Here is a 22,394-nt window from a genome sequence, read left to right on the forward strand (position 1 = left end):
ATAGTAACTAAAAGCATTTTTGGATGAAGGGAAGAATTTAGTCACAACACTAGCCCCTTCAATAATGCTGATTATAGGGTACATTCTTTTGTTGGGATCTATTCAACATAAACTGAAAAATTTAACATTTTACTTCCTAGAAAGGAGGATGAATAAACAAGCACAGACTATTTCATAAGATGTGCCTGTCCTCTCCTGAATCTGAAGAACTCCAGGTTTAAATAATAAATTAAGCATAGTCTAAAATGCAAATGAAGTTTCTCTCAGTAACACAGTGAGCTATTAAGAGAAAGTGTAAAGGGTTATGATAATTTTAAAGTATTATGAACTGCAGAAAACAAATAAAAAGCATTTTCAGTGAATATGTCCAATTCATTGAACTATTCTCTCAATCCACTTAACTACCCACATGTGTACAATAATGATTTATAGACATTATACCTAATTATGCATATTTGGGCTGTGTTAGAGTGCCTAACAAAAGCTCTAGAAAGCAACAATTACCTCTGTTGCTTAGCTACATAGTTTAAAATATTCCTATTAAGTGCAGATTATTGTGGAGGGGAAAAGGGGGACAAAAATGCACATGTGCACCACAATGCATTTCACTTTACTGCTGCCAAACTGTTAGCATTTTGGGTCATTTCCAGTTTACATAATTGTTTGGTTCAACTGTTTGTTATATGTTAAAAGAAAATATTGATTAATTCTTATTCTTCTTCAGAAAATTGGACTCATGCAGGGAGACGTGGCCTTGTGCACTGTGTACGTAAAGTTATGTTTAAATATAATGTCTGTAAACCTTGGTGTAACTTTTTAGCAGCTGGTCTAGTACCACACACATTGCAGTATTCTGAATAAAGAAAACTGCTGTCTTTTCATGTCTCAGCAAGTAAGAAAGATGATTTGGCTCTATAACCAACTTTAGTCTGATGGGTTTCTATTATTTTCTCTTCTGCCGTTTGGAAAATAACAGAATCCCACCAGTGGGTCATTTGAAAAAGTAAGAAGTTCTAATTGTAAAAGAAATCTCCCACCCTTCCAAAGGAAACAACCCAAACAAAAGTTGGCAACAGTAACAGGTCTTCTCAGTTATCTTTGTGAGGCAAATGCAATATAAATGCACGATAAGAGAGTTTTACTCCTTTAATAATCAGTGATTTTTAAATGCTGTGTTTACAAATTTGTTATTGAACCAGTCTTAATGGTTCAGCTGTCCCAGCTTTGCTTTTCACTTCTACAGGCTGTAAATTTACTTAAAAAATAACCAAAACTCAGCTTGGTTTACAGTTGCATCAATCCATGTACTGGATCAGCATTAACTGATCAACAGACAAGAGTCATGAGTGCATAATAAAATGAGCAATATTACACTGAAAAATTACAAATAAACTCACCTTCCCAGATCAGCTGTATGCTTTAAATGAAATTTGTTTTGTAGCTGGAAAATTACTGCAAAATGGATAAGTTGTATTATCACTGACACAAGCAGGTTTGGAGAAATCTCACTGGTATCAAATAAATCATTTTGAATTCATGTGTCTTTTTAATTTTGACTGAAAGCCTTTGTGCAAACAAGGTTCCCCAACATTTATGTCAATGAATCTGGCCCAACATTTGCCCTTTTTTAAAAACAGAACTAGTTAAATAACTTATGTTCATCTGTAAATGGCACAAGTTCTGCCTTTACACTCATCATAGTACCTTTCCTTCACAAAGTTCTTTAAGCTGTGCAGAGGACAGACACGGGATAAAATGAACACATTACTGAGTTCCTGGCTCTGGATGGCCAGGAAGCAGGCTGAATCAATAAAAGAAAAACTAGCTAAAATCTATATATCTAAAAAAATAAAAAAATATGACGACCACCCCAACACTCCCCCCCCCCCAAAAAAAAAAAATAAAAGATTTAGTCACCCAAAAGGAGCATTGGGTATCACCTTGTTAATTAATGTTCTGTTTAAAGAAGGAGCTCCCTTCTAGGCTTTCACACTGATGTTGTTCAGACCCCTGAAAAATTTACAAGTGACAACTAAATAAAATCTCAGCAGTATAGAAATGATACACCCACTTATTTCAGTAAAACCAGGATTTGACTCTCTAATTTGAAAGAGAGACTTCTTCTCTGTGTTTTATAATGTTCATATGTATAAAGTTTGTTTTGGGTTGGTTTTAAGGAAATTTTATTTTGAGTGGATAAAGATATAAATCCCTAATCTCAGTTCCTCACAGAATCATTGAACAGCCCAGGGATCTCAAAAGGTCATCTGGCCCAAGCTTTTGTGGGAAAGGGAGCCTAAATGAAATTATTAAGCAGCACATCTTTCCAAAATACTTCCTAAGAAGAAGCTGAGGGGGAAATATATTACCTTTAAACTCCCATAGCAACCAGCAACTGAGAGGAATATAAATTCATTCTGTTTTCATATAATCTGTGATTACTGATTTCCCAGTGCCAGATCACATTGCTTTTATCTTGATATTTGCTATCTACTGGTGACACCTGCCATTAAAACAAACCAGAAGATATTCCACTGATAGCTTCTCACTTGCCTGATTAATGACTTGTGCAGGACATCTTAAACCAATATGTGACAACCAATTTAGTTTGATATTTTTTTGTTCATCTTGAATATATCTGAACATAGAAAGAAAGAGCAATAAATACATACTGTAGTTATAACTTTCTGTCTCCCCATTCTCTTACATATTTTCCATTATACATGTTGTAGAAGTTTCTATAAACTATTGGACATGTTTGGCTTAGCAGAGTAGGAATAAGTATAAAAGTGCTGAGTCTAATAATCGTGTTAAACAGAACACACACAGCAGTCACCCGCATGAAATTGCTTTCCTAAATGTTAAGTCAACGTTTTGCTAAGCAGGGTTTTTTGAGTTTTGTTTGTTTTGTTTTGTTTTTTTCTTCCTAAGAGCTCTAAGTATTCCAGTGAAAATCTGCTCTTCATAAATGTGTTTTTCCAAGTGGTGGGCTGAACCTTGTTCTTTCACAGAGCTAGTGGAGAAGCAGATGTTGCTCCATATCTGACCTGCTGCAGTAGTTGTCTCTGTGTGACCTACAAAGTGTTTACTAGATCCCAGGAGGAGTTATTGTGCAAAATAATCTGAAGTACGATGATTAAGGCTAGACAGAAATGCACCATTCCAACTCTGTTAGCAACCAAATACTTTCCACATACTCTTTGAAAATACTATTCCTTATCTCCCTTCCTGTGGAATTCAGCTTCAAGCAGAGACATACTGCACGACTACCTGGAGTTGAGCTGTTTTCAGGGACACTGATCTCTTCCTGCAAACCAGTCCTGTCTTCATTTTCTTCTTTGCATTCCAAGCTGGGGCTGTAGTGGCGGGGTTTCATTAACAGGGACTTCCTTTTGTTGACGGGAACGCCTGATATCAGTTCTTCGGCTTTTCTCTTCTTAGCCATGGAGCATTTGTAGGCACTGCAATGATCAGTAGCCAGAGATAGAGAAAAAAAGATAGAGAAGTGAAGGGTAAATTGTTTAAAAAGTAGTACCTTGCTCTAGTTTAGTTCTATGTTTAAAAGTTAGGACCTGACAAAATTTTGATTCACTTGCAGATTCAGCAAGTTGTGGTTAGTGGATATTTAATTTTAGCTCATGTACTCGAAATGCAGAGCAAAGGCAAGTGCCTTTGCTTTTCACTGCTGCCAAAATCTGTTTGAGGAAAGCAGAATGAGGAAGAAGACAAAACCAAAAACCACATAACCTATCATTCTTAATGCTAAATAAGCATAGCTTAATCTAAGCCCTGGTCTGGAGTAAAATAAATACATCCAGGAAAGGATGAACAAAACTGTGGCCTGGGTGGATAATCCAGAGAAACAGAAATCCAGTTATACTATAACATCCTGAGCCTTTGGCTCCATTACCTTTACATCAGTATGGATATCAAATCATGCACCTTGAGCTCAACAGCAGAAACCCTGTGTGAAACACTGTCCCTTCAGAACATTTTGCAATATGGGTCCTTCTTTCAATCTCAGTCTCAAGTGCTGATTTCATTTAATGAACACCAGCCATAAACACCCAGTTTAAGCTCTTCTCACATCTCTATATAGACCTGGAAAAAGGCTCCTTCAGAAGACTATTCATCTGACTTAAAACTAGATCTATGTGATAAGCAGGGTGAGCCATCCCCTGGGAAATGCCTTACCCAGTCTAGATGCCTAACTTTCAGATGACTGCCATGAGAAGAGACTGCAGTATTTTGGAGAGGAAGATTTTTAGCAGAGTTTATATACTTTAAGTTCCAATTTAAGATCCATATTTTGATCTGCATATTGATTTTCTTCTACAGATATTTAGCAAAGCCTTTGCTGCCATGCAGCTGATCTGTATGGCATTTAGATGCTGCATCATTCGACACCTCACTAAAGAGGATTGAACTTTCAACTATTTTTTTTTTTTTTAATAACCTTTTTGTGCGACTTGGCATGATCTCATTGTTCTCTTGCACACAGTATACTAAGAAATTTATGTAGTACAAATAACAGTGCTCATATATCTGTCAGAGATGAAAAAACTACATATATGAATCTGTGTAATCCACTCAGTGGTTTCTCGACCTTAGGCACCCCTGGGGTGTATTACAAATCTACATGATACCCTTAGGTGCTGGATTTTGCATTTTGCTCACTGTCTTAGCTGCAAGATTTGCAAAAAATCCATGTATGCAGAGAACTCCTATTGGTTACACATATTACAAGCTCAACAGCATAAATTAATCCTTCCAAGGTATCTTATGTGCACTGAATTGGCTCAGGTCCTGATTGTTTTGGATGAAAGCATATGACTAACTTGAGCTTTTTGTTAAAAAAAATACCCATTTTTGGCTAAGCACCTTTTTGGCTATCCATCATTGCAAACATGAAGGACATGGAAATATGAACATCTGCATTTTAGGAGGAATGTTAAAATTCTACCATATGCATCTTAAATACTGGATATTCTTGATCTTCTCAAAGCTAAAATGCTGTGGGCATTAGAAATGCTGGCTGCTAAGCACCTGCTGTAGTTGAATATATTATGATTTCTGTGTTTCTGTTTATGAATAAAGGATAACATGAATATCATATTAAAGGTCAGAATCACAATGGTGTAAGCCTCCTGTTGGAAATGATGCCTATATAACAGATAATCAGGGATGGATGTAGTGTGGACAAATATGCATAATTTATTTCTAAGAAAATACAATCAAAAGATTCTTGATTTGTATTTGTGAAGTGACAGTTCATACCACTCATGCTGTTTCAGGAAAACTGAATAAATTACAAATGTTTTAAACCTTTCACACACAATTGCTTTTGCCAACCAAAACTTTCCTTAGGTTTGCTGTTGATCTTTCTCATTTATTTGTCGAGCTTCAAGTTTACCTCCAGTAGCTATTGGTAGTAGTGAGACCTTTTAGGACAAGATGAATTTACAGTGTTTAATTCCCCTGTGACGAAGCTACAGCTGTTTCTTACACAAGCATAATTAATAGATTTTTAAAACAGAAGATCCAATTAGATCATCTAGTATGCCCCCCTGTGCAACAGAGGTCACAGAACTTCATCTGGCTCTTCAGCTTTAATCCTGCAATTTGTCTGACTATTGTGTATCTTCCAGTCAAGGGAAAATGCAGTAAAACCAGTAAGTTGATTTCTATATTCTTGCTCCCTAAGTACAGTCTTTATCTAGTGACATAATGTCTTAATCCACTACTGTGGGCTAGCATAACAGCTATGAAGCATATCAGTTTTTCACCACAACCGCAGAAAGACAGTCAAACTCAGATGTTTTCAGATCATGGTCAAGACCAGTGCGAGGGGTGCTGCTGCCACCTGCCACCTGCAGATCTGCTCTGGGAAATGATAACACCACTTGACTGTAACCACCACAGTTTATAGCAGTCAATCAAAAGCTACTGCATCACTGTTGGATGCACTGTTGGAGCTCGTTGTTCATGGTAGAAAGTTTCTCTTCTATGAAAGATTGATGCATTAACTTCTCCTTAGCTATATCTTTTTCTGTATGTGAGCAACAACTCACCCAGATCTCCTCTGTAGTTCCCACCATTTTGAAATAAGTGAATACATGAGATACAACTTAAAGTAAAATTATTCCTGACATCTTATCTTCTGATTACAGGTAAATGACAAAACACAGGTTTGTTTTTTTTTTATCTACAAATTGCAAATTGCTCTCCGTAGGCCAGGAAGAGATTTCTCAGCTCCAGAAGAATATATTCTTGCTTTTGCTGTAGACCTTTTAGATTGCTGGTTTTGAGTTTTACTTGGATTCTTATAGTTTGCAAGAACCAATTTAAAGATGTACCATGTGCCAGCCCTTCTTTTCTACCTTACAGTGCTTAAAATTAAAACTGAAAATCAAACCAGAAAAACAACTTTACAAGTCATAGCTTTTTTAAGTACTTACACATATTATTAAATATTTGCTAAAGGACACTGAGAATTTAACTACTAGGAAAAGAATATATTTATGCCTTTTTAACATTCATGGCATGTCAATTTCACCTTTGCCTTTAAAAGTTTCTATTGCTCTCTTCTGCTTATGTACATTCACACATACACTCATGTAAGTTAGCACAGATTTGTCAAGCTGCAGTTTGTCAAATGGTAAACCTATAATTTAGCTTCTCTATTACTCATCTCTTAAATTCAAAGTCTAATAGTTTTGTTGCTATTTATCAATGGCCTGCTTGTTGTCATGGAACACTGATTCAGCTGTCAAGGTTATTGGGTAATCTGAGGCTCATAAAACAGGAGAAGTTCGTTTTGTTATGAGTCTAAAGCCAATGCATTTTTTTCCCCCAGTTTAACTGTGCTTAAATTTTATGAGCAATAAATCATTTTGGTACTATCTATAATAAGCAGATTTTTTACAATTATTTTTTTATTCAATGACTCAGTTACTAAAAATAGACTTATGTCATTTATCAGAGTGTGAGCCAAGAGGTTAAAGTCTAAGACATATAGAACCTGGTTGCATGTGTTCATCTTGATAAATCTTTTGTACGTATTTCACACTTAAACACTTTTTGGGGGAACTTACTGGGTTCTTTCATCTGCTGAAAGTATATTTTGCAGACAGTGGTAGTATACAGGCAGAACAGTACATTAACTCTCCACCACAGTGCAATGCATCAGAAGAAAGAGAAGCTTTAAGCAGCCCTAACCACATACATCTTTTCCTAATGCTAGAAATTGTCATGCTAGACTTCTTTTGTAATTGGCTCATCTAAGTGATGTGTTTGTCAAGCCTTTAACCTGACCTTTAACCACTTTGTAACCAGCAAGGATTTGTTGTTGTTAATCTGCTGGCAAGACTTCCAGATCTCTGGGGATTTTTTTCTTATTCACAGCAGTCTACAGATTGGTAAAGCATGATAACAAAGCTAAGAATTGCCATAGTGGGTAAAACCATGGGTACATTCAGCCTGACAACTGGTGTTTACTAATGCCTGTAATGAATGTCATATAAAATAATAAAACTAGAACACACTTCATCTCACATACTGTCCTTAGTTTCAAGGGAGGAAATAAATGTCTTTGAATATCAAGGCACTTACATTTATTGTCTAACACTACTTAAGGAGCCTGTTCTTCATGTGAGTTTGTGCAAGAATAATTAGTGGTACATTTTAATTGTTGAGAAAAATTTAAGTTCTTTACCTGAGTTGCCTTTTGGCTGTTTGCTTAACTGTACTACAAAAGTAAGCTTTAGCATATTGAATTGCAATTAAAGGAGATATCATCCTTCTGGTCTGCAGAACAATTTAACTTCACACTAACAGTTACAAGGAGAAGGTTAATCTAATTACTACTCAATCATATTACATTAAAGATGTTGTCAGATGCTTTAGGCCTCAATCAGGTTTTGTTCACAACTTGCAGATGCCCTAGGGCACTGTGGAAGTCGGATGCTACAGGAGGGAAAAGTTGTTATTCTAAAATTCAGGGATACTTGCCACTCACAGGTGAACCAGTAGCTTACAAATGTCTGTCATGGCTGGGCTTTCTTCTAAGAATTTTAAGACCATACTGAATCACAGGTACTTAAAAAGAACAGAAATTCTGAATGTCTTCCCATCTTACTCCTCTTTTATGTAAGCTTGTTCTCTAAGAAAGAGATGATCTAGATTCTAACACTCTAGCACAATGGTTTCCAAAGGTTTAGGCTTTAGCTGAAAAGATCTGACTCCCCAGAATCATAAAAAATTCTGAGCTCCTTATAATTTGACAATGAACAGGAGAAATAACTAGCACTGGATACAGAAAGGAGATGATTTGCTCCTAGGATGGATTGCATGTCAATTGAAATGACATTGATGTTATTCTTTACATCAAGCAGGAATGCCAGAGGTTCATAAAAGGAGCAGGAAGAGTCCAAAGAAAGAGTGTTGGTAGTCTGATCACTGCAATGGAAAACCCAAATGAGTGATGTTAATTCAGCAAATTCAGATGGACAAGAGTGGTTAGGGAGGAAGGCAGAGAGAGACTATAACTCAATTGTTTGTCTTCATCATGTTTGTCTTCAGGTTAAGACACTCAGATTTATGTTCCATTTCCTTAAGTAACCCAGTAAGACTGCACAACTGAGAAAATTGTAATCAAAGTTTGAGATACAGTTTGCTGGTGATCTAAGACTGAGCTAAACAAGGAAAAATAGTTTTCTTTCTATTTATTTTACATAATCTTATAGCTATTAAAATACGCTGAAAATTATGCCAATAAAAACTAATAGTTTTATGTAAAAATATTTTAAAAGGCCATTTGTTAACAGAACTGTGATGTGAGTTTTAGCAGATGAAATTTTGGAGACTAGTCTCAGAAACGACCACTGAGTTGTTATTACTGACAAGAAGCTGAGCATGTGTTTGCCCTGATTGCTATTCTGGAGTCAGAGTTATTGAAATTAATGTTTTCTTGTACTTTATAAAGTAAAACTGAGCCTCAGTAACTTTTAGATAATCTATAACATTTGGACTCTATGACTGAGTTTGTTGTATTTCACTGATTCAGCCTAGGTGATGAAAAATAATCTGGAAAAATTGCTTTGGCTGGGAATTCCTGAAAAAGAATTTGGGAGATAATTAATTAGGCAAAAGTAATTTCCTTCCATCGAAATTTAAGCATTAAAATGGTAAGAACCTCTACTAATAAACTGTGTTGAAAAAAATTAGTCATCTACACCCCCGAATGAGTTTTTACTAGAAACTCAGAACTAGCACAACTTACTCCAACAATAATAAAAGAAACTGTTTCTCATTTTTTTACCATAGCACACAACACAAAAAATTCATTTACCTCTTTCTAACAAAATCATACACTTGGCTTACAAGTTGTATCTGTGAAAGGGGCAGAGGCTTTTCTTGGGCCCTGTACAATCATTCCATGGTTAAAGGGCTTTCTGCAAATAAAAAAGTTTACTGCCATACTTGAGCAATGCTCTTTTCCTAAAATGCCAAAGTTGTGAGAAGTTCAGGCCAGGGCTGGACCAAGATGAAAAGAATGCACGTGGGGTATAAATGGAAAAAAAGTTAAAAGATAATTCTTAATGTAAAATGTTATAGGCCACCTGACCAAAAAGAACAACCGGACTGTGAAATAATTGAGCAAATGAAAAGAAGCATGTAAAAAAGAGAGGAGTATTGGTATGTCAGCAATGCCATAGGAAACGGCATGAAGTTATGGTGAAATCTACCCATGTTTCAAGCTCATTGTGATGCCTGAGGCTAAAGGATGATAAAGGCTGCAATAGGCTCATGAAAAGGTTTTTTTTAAAACCTATTTTTCTTTTATAACTCTAGTTTACTATTTTAGCAGGGTTGCCGCCACAGGAAAGGGAACTCAGAGCAGGACAGTACAGATTTAAATTCTCTTCGCTGTTTTTTCTTATTTTCAGTTTGCAAGCTAGTAGGTTCATAAGGATATTCAGATCATATAAAAAATAACACATAAAGCCTTTAACTGAAATACTATGTTAATGAAATGGATGACTTCTTCATGGTGCCATTCTATAGTTCATAGATTAAGAACTCTCTATATAGATATTGTATATTTGGACTCTTTTCTAAGAGATAAGTTATTTTTAGTAAAAGGCAGTTTGAAAGAAATTTAATTTTTATTGTGTGGAGCTCAAGATGCTCTTAAACACAACAATATGAATGAATGCCCAAGATCTGTGCCAAATCCAGTCTACCTAGCCTCTTTTTTATTTACTCACTCAATCTGTCCAGGTTCAGTAGGTCAATAAATTCCAGTGGGACCAAAGCCAAGAATTTAGCTTAGAATGGATTAAGTTTCTAGGCAAATCTACAGATCATCCACACAACCTTTGCATCCAGAAAGCATTGCACGTGAGTGGTCATCCTGATAATACCAGTAAATGCTAAATTAAAAGCATATTGGTAACTACAGTCTGGTTAGAGAAGACATAAAGAAGATAAGCTCTTTTTATTTATTTATTCTTTTACAACAGAGAATGGGACTGTAAGTAATGCATTGTCAGGAGCCAGTACCTCCCTTTAATGTAGCAGGAGGTCTCATGGTTGCATTCTTTTCCTTTCCTTGCTATCTCCAGGCTAGCCACAGTCTGTTTCAGCTTGCTTTTGTTTGGCTGAATACATCCTTGACATCAGTCAGAGCAATTCAGCCAGCTATAATATTTAACTCATGATTGATATATATGAGACAGAAGTCACCAGTTGGTGTTTCCATCTCTGTATGGCCTGTGGTCATCTACAGAGAAAAGATCTGCCATAGAGGAAACAACCCTTTGGGGCTATAATGTTCTGATGTACTGTCATGCAGCAGAAGGTATTAAAGCATAAGCAACTTTAAATTCCTGTGTAGGGTTGGGAGGATAACATTTATTGTGTGCTGATGAACACAGAAGCTGTGATGGGGAAGATGACGACTGATGTAATATATTAAACAATGTACAAATTTTAGTTCAAGGATAGAGACATTCTAAGATGCAACAAGCTCTCAAGTAGAAAAAGATTGCAAACAACTATCTATCAATCTAGCAGACACAATTATAGTGATGTGGATTTGACATATGTTATAAAACTATTACAGAAAAACATCATAGTAGATGTTAAAAGAGGCCTATAAAATGCTGGAAACTTATCTAATGCACTTCTTATTGAAGATAGCTATAAAACTCACCTACAAAACAAATACACTTAAAGTATCAACTAACACAAACTAAAATGTCTGAAGGTAAAATACGATTTTTAAATGTTCACAATAAATCCATGAGATAAAGGTAGAGGTCACAGTGCATACCTCTAAAGGTCTTCATATCTACAGGAATTTGGCAAATGATTCATCACAATTAACAACTGCAACCACAGCTGTCTCAAAAGGATTATGAGATACAGTTCCTATTACAATCATCTTAGTGGTTACTGAGAACATTTCACTGAATATTTAAGTGAAATAACTGTCAACCTTAGGGTTAACTGCAAAATGTTAAAGCCATTTTACTTGTGGTAGCCCAGAGCCATACAGTGTTATTTCTCTCCACAGAAACAATGACAATATTTTTAAGAGTGGAAGTTCTTATTAATTCTTATAATCTCACTCAAAATATAAAATTTTAATGGAAGAAAAACCTTTTATCTGATGTTCTCTATACACAAGTTCCAAACATTTTATGCAAGCCTTAACCCATTCACATAAATGTTTGAAAGTATAAAGCTTGAGGTGGGAAATGTTTGAATTTTTAATGTCTTTTTGTGCTTGTTTCTTGTTTACTGTTTCTTTTTTATTGTGTTAAGATTACAGAAATAACAATCTATTTCTGAAGTATGAAAGCACATGGGAGTACAAAAAAGGCAGAAAGCTTGCAGTCCATCAACTTCTCAGAGCTTTAAGTAAGGGAGCGGAGGAGAGGAAAGGAAGAAGTAGAGTGAAGGGATGGGAATAATGACAGCACTGTATATTTCACAAGTTGATAGCTTATTAGAAGGGCCTGGAAGATGAAAAAGAAAAGAAGGGAGGAACTTAAACATGACAGACCTATACATTTGATTTCCATTGCAATTGAGATTAATGCTTGTTTTATTAGTCATGGTGAGAATGGTTGACATGCAGGATGCAATAATAAGGATAGGTGAATTCCAGTGTTATTATTTTATTAGTTCTGTGACCAGCATATACTTACCTTTGCTTCACCATGTAAACTGCACCACGTACTGATTGTTCAGTGTTTGTTTATGCTTGACTGTTCAATGTTTTCTATCAAGCATCAATTACAAGACCATTTTTCCTTAGCATAAAACATAGATTTCTACAGATTCTTTAAGGAGAATACTGACCAGCATGCCAGCCTATATGCCTTAAGAACCTAACAGTGCTGTCAGAAAAGAAAAAGAAATTAACAAGGTCTATTGGGAATTTAAGAAAGTATGATTGATGACAACATGACAGACTGGATTACATCAGAAATCATGGAGTAAGAGGCAGAGGTCAATATTTCAAAGACTTATAATCATTTCAATTCCTACAATGGCTAGCGAGGAAGTTCCTTTTCAAAGCTAAAGAGCAAGTGGTAGATACTCTAGTAGATACTCTTAATTCATTCAGTTAACAGGTCTTGGGAATAGGCACTGTTATGATTAATGCCAATTTTTTAATAGAAGATCAATTATCAATAGAAACAGTGTGATATAAATCTTTGTCTCAGATGAAATGACTAATCTAGATGTGTCATGGAGAAATATTTAAATGGCAAAGTGGCAAACTCTGTCCCAACTAGCCACCATCATGGGCAACACTGGGGAGGAAAGCTGGGAATTTATGCTGTCAGCACCTAATCTTCAATTGCAAAAGAAGGCTTTCTGTCAAGCTTAGATATGTCTGCACAAAATCAGAATCTCCTAGCATTAGGTATAACTATTGACCATCTTCATTTAGCATTTACTACTAAGTCTATTTGGATGCAGGGACACACTTTTCTCCACAAAGAACATGAAAGACTGCAAAGGTCCCACAGTCTCTGCCAGTGGGAGACAGATGAGTCACCAGGAAATGCAAGGGTCCACCTCGATTTTATTCCAAATGTGATTATTTGGGATTATGACAAACGTGCATTTTGCCAGTGGTTTCTAGAAAATCGGTCTATGACCACCTCCAGTGGAAATAGAAGCCAAGCCCAAAGGACAAACCTGAAGATTTTCCAAATGAAGGCTAGGAACAAACAGGTTTCTCAGTCTCTATCTCACTTTTAAGCAATGTTATGGGACAAGAATACTGTGAAGGTGATACCTAACAAATCAATTGTAATCTCAGTTCTTTACGGAAAATCTTTTAGCCTTTTTGTATGATTTTGTTTCATGTGCCTATTTCTTCCATCATTTAAGTACTGCTTTCACTTCTTTCTCAGGTCATCTGCCAGACTATTGCTTTCTTTTCATGCCAATACTTCTTAAAAACCTGCTTATTTTATGAAGCCCAGAAAAAGTTACCAGTGAATCATTCCTTTCTAAATGCAGCTATTTATGAAGCTTTCCTGAATCTTCTGTCTACTAAACTGTCTACCTTCAGTTCATTACTGTCTGAAACAAGAGTTCAGATATAATTTGATACATATAATTGTAGAATAAGTGATAACTACTTCCGTTAGCAGAATGTAGAATAAGTACTTCAGTTAGCAGAATAGTTTTTAGTATGCTGTCAATACTGTTACTTGTATTAACATACCTTTCAGACATTTTGGATAAAGTTAAAGAATACATTTTAGTAACATAACCTTCTGAAATACTTCAGCACCATTGACTGCAGGGTTGTTTTGCTGGTTTCTAAGCATCCTAATCAAGACAGCAGCAAAGGGTAACATGTCCAGTTACTCCTTCTATCAAAGAGACATCTAGAAAGCTCTGCTTGATTACTTCTCTCTCTTTTAAAACATTCAAGATACATCTCTATTCATTCACACTGAACAGTTCAACTTATCTGAACATCTAAAATGTCTCACAACATCTGGACCAAGAGTTTCAGATAAAAAGTAACTTTCCTTACTTTTGAAGAAATGGTCCTTCTGAAAAAGTGATCCAACACTACAGAGTGTAAAGGAAGTGTAACTATTCCCACCAAAGAGTAGGACTTTTCTCCATGAGTTGAAACACTAGTACCTTGTGGAGGCTTCATTAATCATTAGTGATATAAGCCAGAAAGACTTGGTTCCACATGTACCTAACCCAGAAAAGGTACCCTTTCTGTTCATACATGGACTTAGTCAAATTGATCTATGCTTTTGTACTCCTGTGCTCGGATCGATCCAATTTGCTCTTCCATGGTCTGACCCAGATGCCACTCTATAACCTACAGATGGTTCATCGTACTGTATCCCATCTGTTAAATGGAACACAGTAATGAGAATACATCACACCAATATTCTTCACTTCCCTTTGGTTTTCATTCTAATACTGAACACAGCTGAAGGTCCTGGTCCATTCAGTGGTCCATGACTAAATCACCTAAGAGAAGACCTCTTCTTTCTGATTCTGCAGAAGATAGATACAACAGAGTTGTTATGCCAAAAGGTGTCAGATTCAAGCTTGAATGTATGGGACAGAGATCCCCTGTCTTCAGCATTCACTTCTACCACATAGTATTTTGCTATATTTAGGTTGTGATAAAAGGTTCATCTCTTCCTGTGGGTAGTTTAGCTACCAGTGAAATAATCATAGCACTAACTCCTAAATGAAAAATTAAACCAGATTTTTCATAAGTAAATAATTAAGACTGAAAGGGCAATTCTGTTTTGAAGGACTTATTAAGTTTGGCATATTACACTTCAACAGTACAACAGATACAGTAGATAAAGTCTTATAAATCTGAACTAATAACACAGCAGAATTATTAATAACAATGTATAAAGAAAATTATTCATATGATACTGAAATCTGGGATTCCTTAAATCATATAATTACTTAAAATCAGTGCAAGTTTGACACTTTAAATAGGAGTTGTGTATACGTCGTCAGTATCTAGACATGCTGTCCCTTGAATACTCAGTGTAGTGAAAGAGACCTTTTAGTTAATTTACTAGACATAAAAAACATAAAACCCAATTTGTCCCTTAAGTTCATGTTTTTCTGAAAATATACATTTTAAGCAGAAAAGTGGGTCTATTTCCCAGGAAAAGATGGATGATAGCAACACCATTAGCCACATTTCTGTGTGAAATCTTCTCTTTCTTGAAATCAATAGATTTTTTGGCATTGAATTCCCTTAAGCAAGAATACAACCCCTGAAATTTAGAAGAGAGATGTTTTCATTCATTGTTGAGTCTAACTGGTGAATGCAACTCTTTGTCTTGCTGTTCACTTATTTAATTCTCTACTTTTGTGAAACACAACTTGCAGAATAAGAAAAGGCTAACAATTGCTCTAGAACTAATCAATGTTATGAAACTAATAATAATACAATATAGGCATGTAAGCTTATGTAGTGCCTTTCATGTAGAAGTATCCCAAGGCACTTTGTAACAGAAACTCAATAAGGAGTGCAAAAGTGCTTTGTCAGATAGGATAAGCCAGGGGAGAAGGGGAAATTAATTAAGCTTGGATTTAAATTTGTCAGCCAACACAGCATTAGAACCTTGGTCAGAAAAGACAGTGGTTTCAATGTCTGTATCCAGGGAATACAACAGACTATTTCAGTCTTTAATTCTTGAGGAATGTTCAGTAGTTTTTCCACAATAATATGTATATGAGTAATAGGAACTCAGTTAATAGACTACATTTCCATAAGGTAGCTCCTGCCTCTCTTCAACTAGTTTTTCATAAACAAATATATTCATAACAGTTGATCATCTGACTTGTATGCCAGTAAAGCCACTTGACTGTGAAGATACCCAGTATGGAATTTGGTACTGGAAAAATTACAGATACCAAGTTGATGACTGGGCAATGGATTTTTTGGCTGTTTAGCTCACTGTTTTAAGTAAAATGGATGTTTCCTTATGGAGGTAGTCCACACCTCTGACAGAGAGTAATCTGTTACACAGCAGTTCCTAAGATACCATGTATTTCACAGGGAAAAGCAAAATTGCTTCAGAAAAACTATAGTAATTGATAATGCATAAATTACAGCTTCCCTGATGTTGCAGAAACTTGCACATCTTCTATTTTTCAAACATTTTTCCCTTAGGAACACATGGACCATCCTCAATTTTGGATGACTGCCTCTTCGGATTAATGCATCCTTCTGGTGCATAAATTAGGGATTCACAGAGGAAAGAGTAGAAGCACTAAATCTGAGGAAACTGAAGCCATAGAGAAAAATGAGATTCACAGTAGAACTGAATGGCTGACTCACCGCGAATAATTTATCCAAAAAGTTAGCCTCCACTTCTGTTCATGGAATATCTACAAGAAGCTTATAATTTTCTCAGTTTTATTATAAAAAAAAAACCTTAAAATACTGTATATCTTCACTGCAGATAACTTCCTGTAAATATTTTGTGTCTTAAGAGAGAGTGGCATTTTGGTCAAATAAATCACATGATGAAGTTTCTGTTCCCTAGATGGATGAACCCACAAGCACATTCTTCAGATGCCTGCCTGTATAAGAAAGCAGTTCAGTAGTGAGTGACAAAAAGTGAGTGTAGGCAAAATAAGTAAATTTAAGGAAAACTCTTAAGAGTTTCTGCAAAAATATTTTCCGTGCTTATATAGCAGCTGTAGCCCATTGTAATTTTGATTAATAACTCTAAGAATTTGCAGCTACCTGTAAATATTTTTCTTGATGGACATGAAGAAACTTGACCCAGAGAAAACTGGAATCTGATTGTACATGTTCTTTCTTGATGATTTGGTTCTGAATAATATGCTAGTTTTTCCAGAGTTTGTTCTAAGCTTCTGGAACAGTTATTAATAGTTGGTGCATACCTTCTTAAGATTAAAGTAGTAATGTTAAAATTTAACTAGATTATTTGTGATCTGAAATATCTTTGTACAATTTCTGGGCTTGAATGGACTGCCGTGATTTATGTGAATTTTGAGGAGTACTGTCTGCTACTTCAATAAAATATGAAGCCTCAGCAAGTTAAGAAAGAATGAGCCATTAGTACATTTAGAATTTACATTAATGTACAGAGACTATGAGACTTATGAAAGCCATCTAACAAAAACTTATAAATGTTATTGCCTCTTAGAATGCTCAGGTATTGAAATTAATATGATACTTATTACAGGAAAAAGAAGACTGAAGACTGATCAGAAAATACAGTTTTGTTTTGTATCCTGTCACAAGCTGAAAATAAAGATAGCATACAGAAATCCTGCCCACTTTGCATTACTTTTGATTATGCTTGCATAATTATTGCTAACATTTTGCTTTTTTCTAGGTATACTTAAAAAAATGAATCTGCAACAAGTACTCCTTTTCAGATCTATGATAGATCTTTACATAATACATCATTTACTGGATTCTCTATTTTATAGCAATGCCACTGGTATGAATTTATCAATATAATCAGAAAATAATACTGAAAAATAAACAGCTTGAGTTCTTACCTGAGCTCTTGAGCTATAGAGTCCACTTGAACTGTTAATAAAAGCAGGAAAGAATTAATTAGTTTACACTTCCAGACTTGCTCTTTCTGCAACCTTGCACCTGCCTATCTGTGATGACAGAGGAGTGGCTAGCAAAACACAGGTGATTATTACATGCTGACCACAGGAATGTAGCTACTAGTGGCAAACATTAACTGAACATCTCAGTTATTTTAGGATGCATAAAACCTGGAGTGTAATGTTCAGTGGAACAATAATTTAGAAAACTAAACCAGAAGGCACCTGGTTTTATTGAAAATAGAAGGGCAAGCCTTTGATTTTCTGAATTTTAATTAAATCTGGGAATGACAAAAGCTGGTGTTTAGAGATACCTACACACACAATGATATAGAGCATACTGACAAAGCCAACAGGTGGTTCTAAGAATTACTCACATCTCACAGGTAACGTTTATTGTTCCCAATACTTGGAAAATGTTCCTAATGTATTAATTCCTACAACTGTGTGTGCATGCGTTAAATACAAAAATATATATAAAAATATAAAAAATACAAAATATCAAAAAAATCCATACATTTTAAAAATGTGTTATTAGATTTTTGACTGGAAAGGGTCTGAATCCCTTTTTAAATACAATTAAAGTCTGCTAAGTCAGCCAGAATGTTATAACTCACAGTCCTGACCAACAGAGAAGACATGCTCTCATGCTAAGATGTGAATAAATTCCTTATTCAATAACTTTGTTCAAATCCTTTGTTTTGGTACTTCTGAAATATATATGAATTTTACATTCATTTCAGAGAACATTACTTAAGGATGCATCAAAACTTGGATATGATAATGTTTCTTTAGAAAGGCTTGTCTGTATTTATCCCTTTGTCTGCAGGTGGCTTGTGACACTCCCACATCTTTCCTCTGTCTTTTACTGAGTGAAGTCTAGCATTTTTCACCCCTTCAGGGTGAAGCTAGAGAACGAAGCCAAACCACACTTCAATTTTTCATTTCTACCACAACTTGAAGCTGAAGGCACAATATTAACAATCCAGAACATATGAGTTGTGACAATGAATTAAATCAGTCTGTTTTACACAATCCTGAGAGTGAACAATTCACACAAAAATCAGTGTGAAGAATGGGTGCTTTGCAACTCTGAAAACAGTCATAAGCAAAAATGTTCACAGGGCAGGCAAAACTTTGACATTTATTTTTAAATATCTCTATTTTTTACTCATTATCAAGAGTCACAAAATGTGTTATGAATTAAAATAAAAAGTTATTTTCCTGGAAGGGTTGTGTTGCTAGTCAATCATGTTTTCCAGATGTTGAGATCATTAAGGGCCTGTTTATCTCTCAGTACTGCATTTCCATCTGTTCCTTAGAAAAAGAGAAGAATAGCTGGGAAATACAACTATGCTATAACTTTGCAAAATAAAACATGAGCACCAGTACTTAGAAAAAGTGCAGGGTTCTCCTCTGCAGCATATAGCTGTACCTTTTGGTTAAAGTAAATTTACTTCTGGACCATTTATGCAACTAATTTACAGATAATTAATGGCAATAGGTATAAAAACGTTCAGGTGGCTGAGACAAACTTTTATAAATTATTTTGAAAGCATCTATTCAATATTGTCTGGCCCTACCCTGTATGGAAAATCTTTGTTTGCATAATAAAAAGCATAATCTTTATTTTCTTTCATAAATAGCTCAAAAAAAATAGCATATAGTAGATTTTTTTCTGCTTTTCTTTAAACCATACCTAATAACATTGTGCCTCGTAATGCTGGCAGTCTGTGTCCTGCTTTGATTAAAAAAGCAGCCCTAAGGAAGCTACACACTCTGTTACTGCACATTAGGGACTGTGCACAGGAACTATCATATTTCATGGTGTGCTGGGCACAGGGTTGTGGAACGTGCTTACTAACTCACCCTTGGTTCCTTTTGAGCGTGTGCGCAGCTTTTTATTTTCCCCATCTGCATCCATCTGTAATATTAACACAAAGTCTTTAATTCATTCCTTTTGCCATTGAGGAAAAAAAAAACCAACCCAGGTCTCCAAAGCTTTTTTTTTTCCCCCCACATTTCCAAAGGCTAGACAGTAATAGAAAGAAGAATAATCATGCCTTATTAATCTTGTCAAAGAGATAAAAAGCCATCTGTGAATATCTAGTAAATACCTAGGAGATACCTTTAATGATACAGATTTGTTTAATAAAGTGATGGTTATGAGTGACTCTGCAAGGTTTAATGACAAGGTCTACAGGTGTTAGCTGGAGGCATAAGGTTAGAAACAGCAATGCTGTCTGAGTGCTGCTTTCAGCATCCACCTCCTGGAAGAAAAAGTCCAAATAAGCCACAGTGCCTAGAGGCAATTTGTGTTATTGTTGCAATTGAAGCATATCTTAATAGCTGCATTAGAACCTGCATTTCTGACAACTTCATCCTCAAAATGTGAAACCGTCTTGCTTGAAAGTGCATAATTGCACATGTGCAGCTTTGAATTACTTCACCACTTAATCAACTCTTTCTTACAGAAGTTTTGGTCAAAGAGACAGTTAAAGATTTGTATGAGGTTTTGGGAGAATGTAGTGTCCAGGCTTGTATTTCATATGAAAAAAATCAAAACCAACCAACCAAAAAATCCACCACCACCACCCCTCCTGCAAAAGTCAGCTATTGCTGTAAGATTTCTAACTGGCATAAGAAAGACCTTTTAAGATCAGCTGTTCTCATGACACTTTTGGCTACATCTAAACCAGCACTGGAAGTATGCACCTTCTGCTCTTGGATCTGGCCCAGACCCATAATCGTAGGGGCAGGTTTTCAATCCATGGATTTTATTACAAACCCCTGAAATTCAAAGGGATTAAGATTTCATGTTCTGATGTGGAGAGCTGCAGTGACATACAGCAGATTGTACAATGGTGTAATTTTGACCATGTCCAGGGAGGCAAAATCCTCTTCTTTCTAAAAGTAACTCTTAATTTTTGTAAGGGGGTTTCTCTCATGAGGGATTTTTGTCTAGAAAAATATCAGGAACTCTGAAGTTCTTCTTTAGTCTCTGTTAATATCTTACTTTCCATCTTTGCTTTGAATCTCTTTTTTCCTGTTCATAAGAAAGAAGGTGATCATCAAACATACTGTAAATGAAGCAATTCCCATGTGCTTCTGCAGATCAATATGGAGGAACAAATAGAGACATGTATCTGATATGTAGAACTGTGATGAGCAATAGATAAATGTATTCTGTGGATACCAGAAGTTGCCTATGCCTTGCATTTTTCCCTTCAAAAGGTCGCAAAATAAAAAATAATGTCAACAGAAGATTCTGTCTGTTATTTCACTTTTCTCAGGATCGGCAGAACTGATTTGCCCTACTGAGGGAAGATGCGAGAAGCTCTGTTTGTGTCTTTTTCCATTTACAGGGTCTGAGGATCTGAGGGTGCTTTATTTTTAGCTTTATGACTCAGACAGCTGATGTTTTGAAGGTCTTATCTGAAAGAACATTGAAGAATATGACAAAATTTACCTAAGAAAGAAAAAAAAAGTAAAGAACATTTCTCTAATTTCCTGTTTTTTTTTCTGTTTGTTCTTACACATGGTTGCACATTGTATACAACTACTGGAATCAAAATACCTATTTTCAGGAGAGAAAAAAAGCATTTGCAAAGGGTATTCACGTACTTGAAGAAGCTTAATTCTAGAACACAGGTAAGCAATATCTAAAATGAAAGTATAGATTGATCAAAATGCATCTCAAAGTCAGACAATGATATCTTCTATCTGTTTAAATTTACATCCAATGCTGATTATTAGCAGAGAAGGAACATAAGTGGCTTGTGTTTATGTAGTGTGGCTGATGGCAGCCTTTACTTGTTACTATCCTTAAAACCTGGAGAATGAGTTTTTGCAATGTGACTGCAATGGTAATGGGAAACATGGCTCTGTTCTCTGATGCCGAGTTGTGATTGAAGGCACTGACCTGCCATAGACTTATAATAGGGGAGCAGGTGTGGCAATGATGGACTTTAATTTCCTTTAATAAACCTTTTATGTGCCACACTTTTACTGCCATTCTATGCTCTCCAAGGTCCTGCACATAATAGGTTCATTACTTTTGATTACTATAGTCTATTGAGACAAACAACTCCAGAACACACTATATATTATGTTCAGTTAAACCAATATAGACTATTTATCCACTGTGCATTATTTCACCTGCAACTCTACAGACAAAATTAACAACAGCTCCTGTAAGCTAAAACTATTAAAACCACTGGTACTCCTTTGTCATCATTTCATAATAAATACCACACCAATCACAGTGCTGTTCTTTTAATTATGAAACAAAAAGTGTCCATTGCTTCTACTGAACAGCAGTTACTTTGGTCTAAATAGCATGGTGCATTGTGATGAATATTTAAAAACTGCACAATGAGTGAAAACCAACAATAAAATCAATGCAGGTGATTTTTCTATCAATTTGCTTTTCTTGTAATAATTTGAAACTATGAAAGATGTTTACTCAGCTCCAACCTAAAATTATAGCCTGCTCCATATCCTATATTAAAATAATCATCATGTCTCTCTTGCATAAAAAGCAACTTACAAAAAGTCCAATGCATTAACTTGAAAATTATACAGAAGGAATTGAATAAAACTGTGAAATCTTTTAAGTATGTCAGCCAAAAGACCTGACTTGCTCAAAGTTTAAATATAATATCTTTGGGTTTCCATAGTTCTTTCAGAGACTGTGAAAAGTGAACAAAGTTTCTTATTTCTGATTTGAATCTACATAGTAATTGTTTTATATTAATTTACAA

General features: G+C 35.4%; 1 protein-coding gene across 10 annotated transcripts in view; it reads right to left on the minus strand.

The window, feature by feature from the left end:
- The window catches only part of ST18 (ST18 C2H2C-type zinc finger transcription factor), a 169,329-nt gene that overhangs the window by 47,180 nt on the left and 99,755 nt on the right, over positions 1 to 22,394 (minus strand). For 8 of the 10 annotated variants that reach the window (XM_057397771.1, XM_057397772.1, XM_057397766.1 and 5 more), the window contains 3 exons: positions 19,501 to 19,555; positions 17,575 to 17,605; positions 3,268 to 3,461 (listed from right to left, as the gene is read on the minus strand). In XM_057397771.1, coding sequence (XP_057253754.1) covers positions 3,268 to 3,461; positions 17,575 to 17,605; positions 19,501 to 19,555 — 280 coding nt within the window. Of the gene's footprint in view, positions 1 to 3,267; positions 3,462 to 9,349; positions 9,455 to 17,574; positions 17,606 to 19,500; positions 19,556 to 22,394 lie in introns of those variants that run through there. The other 2 variants (XM_057397767.1, XM_057397774.1) reach the window with 2 other exon arrangements.

Source organism: Pezoporus wallicus, unplaced genomic scaffold (assembly GCF_028554395.1).
Source record: "Pezoporus wallicus isolate ANWC-B61680 ecotype Strahan unplaced genomic scaffold, APGP_CSIRO_Pwel_v1 contig_227, whole genome shotgun sequence".
Lineage (NCBI taxonomy): Eukaryota > Metazoa > Chordata > Aves > Psittaciformes > Psittacidae > Pezoporus > Pezoporus wallicus.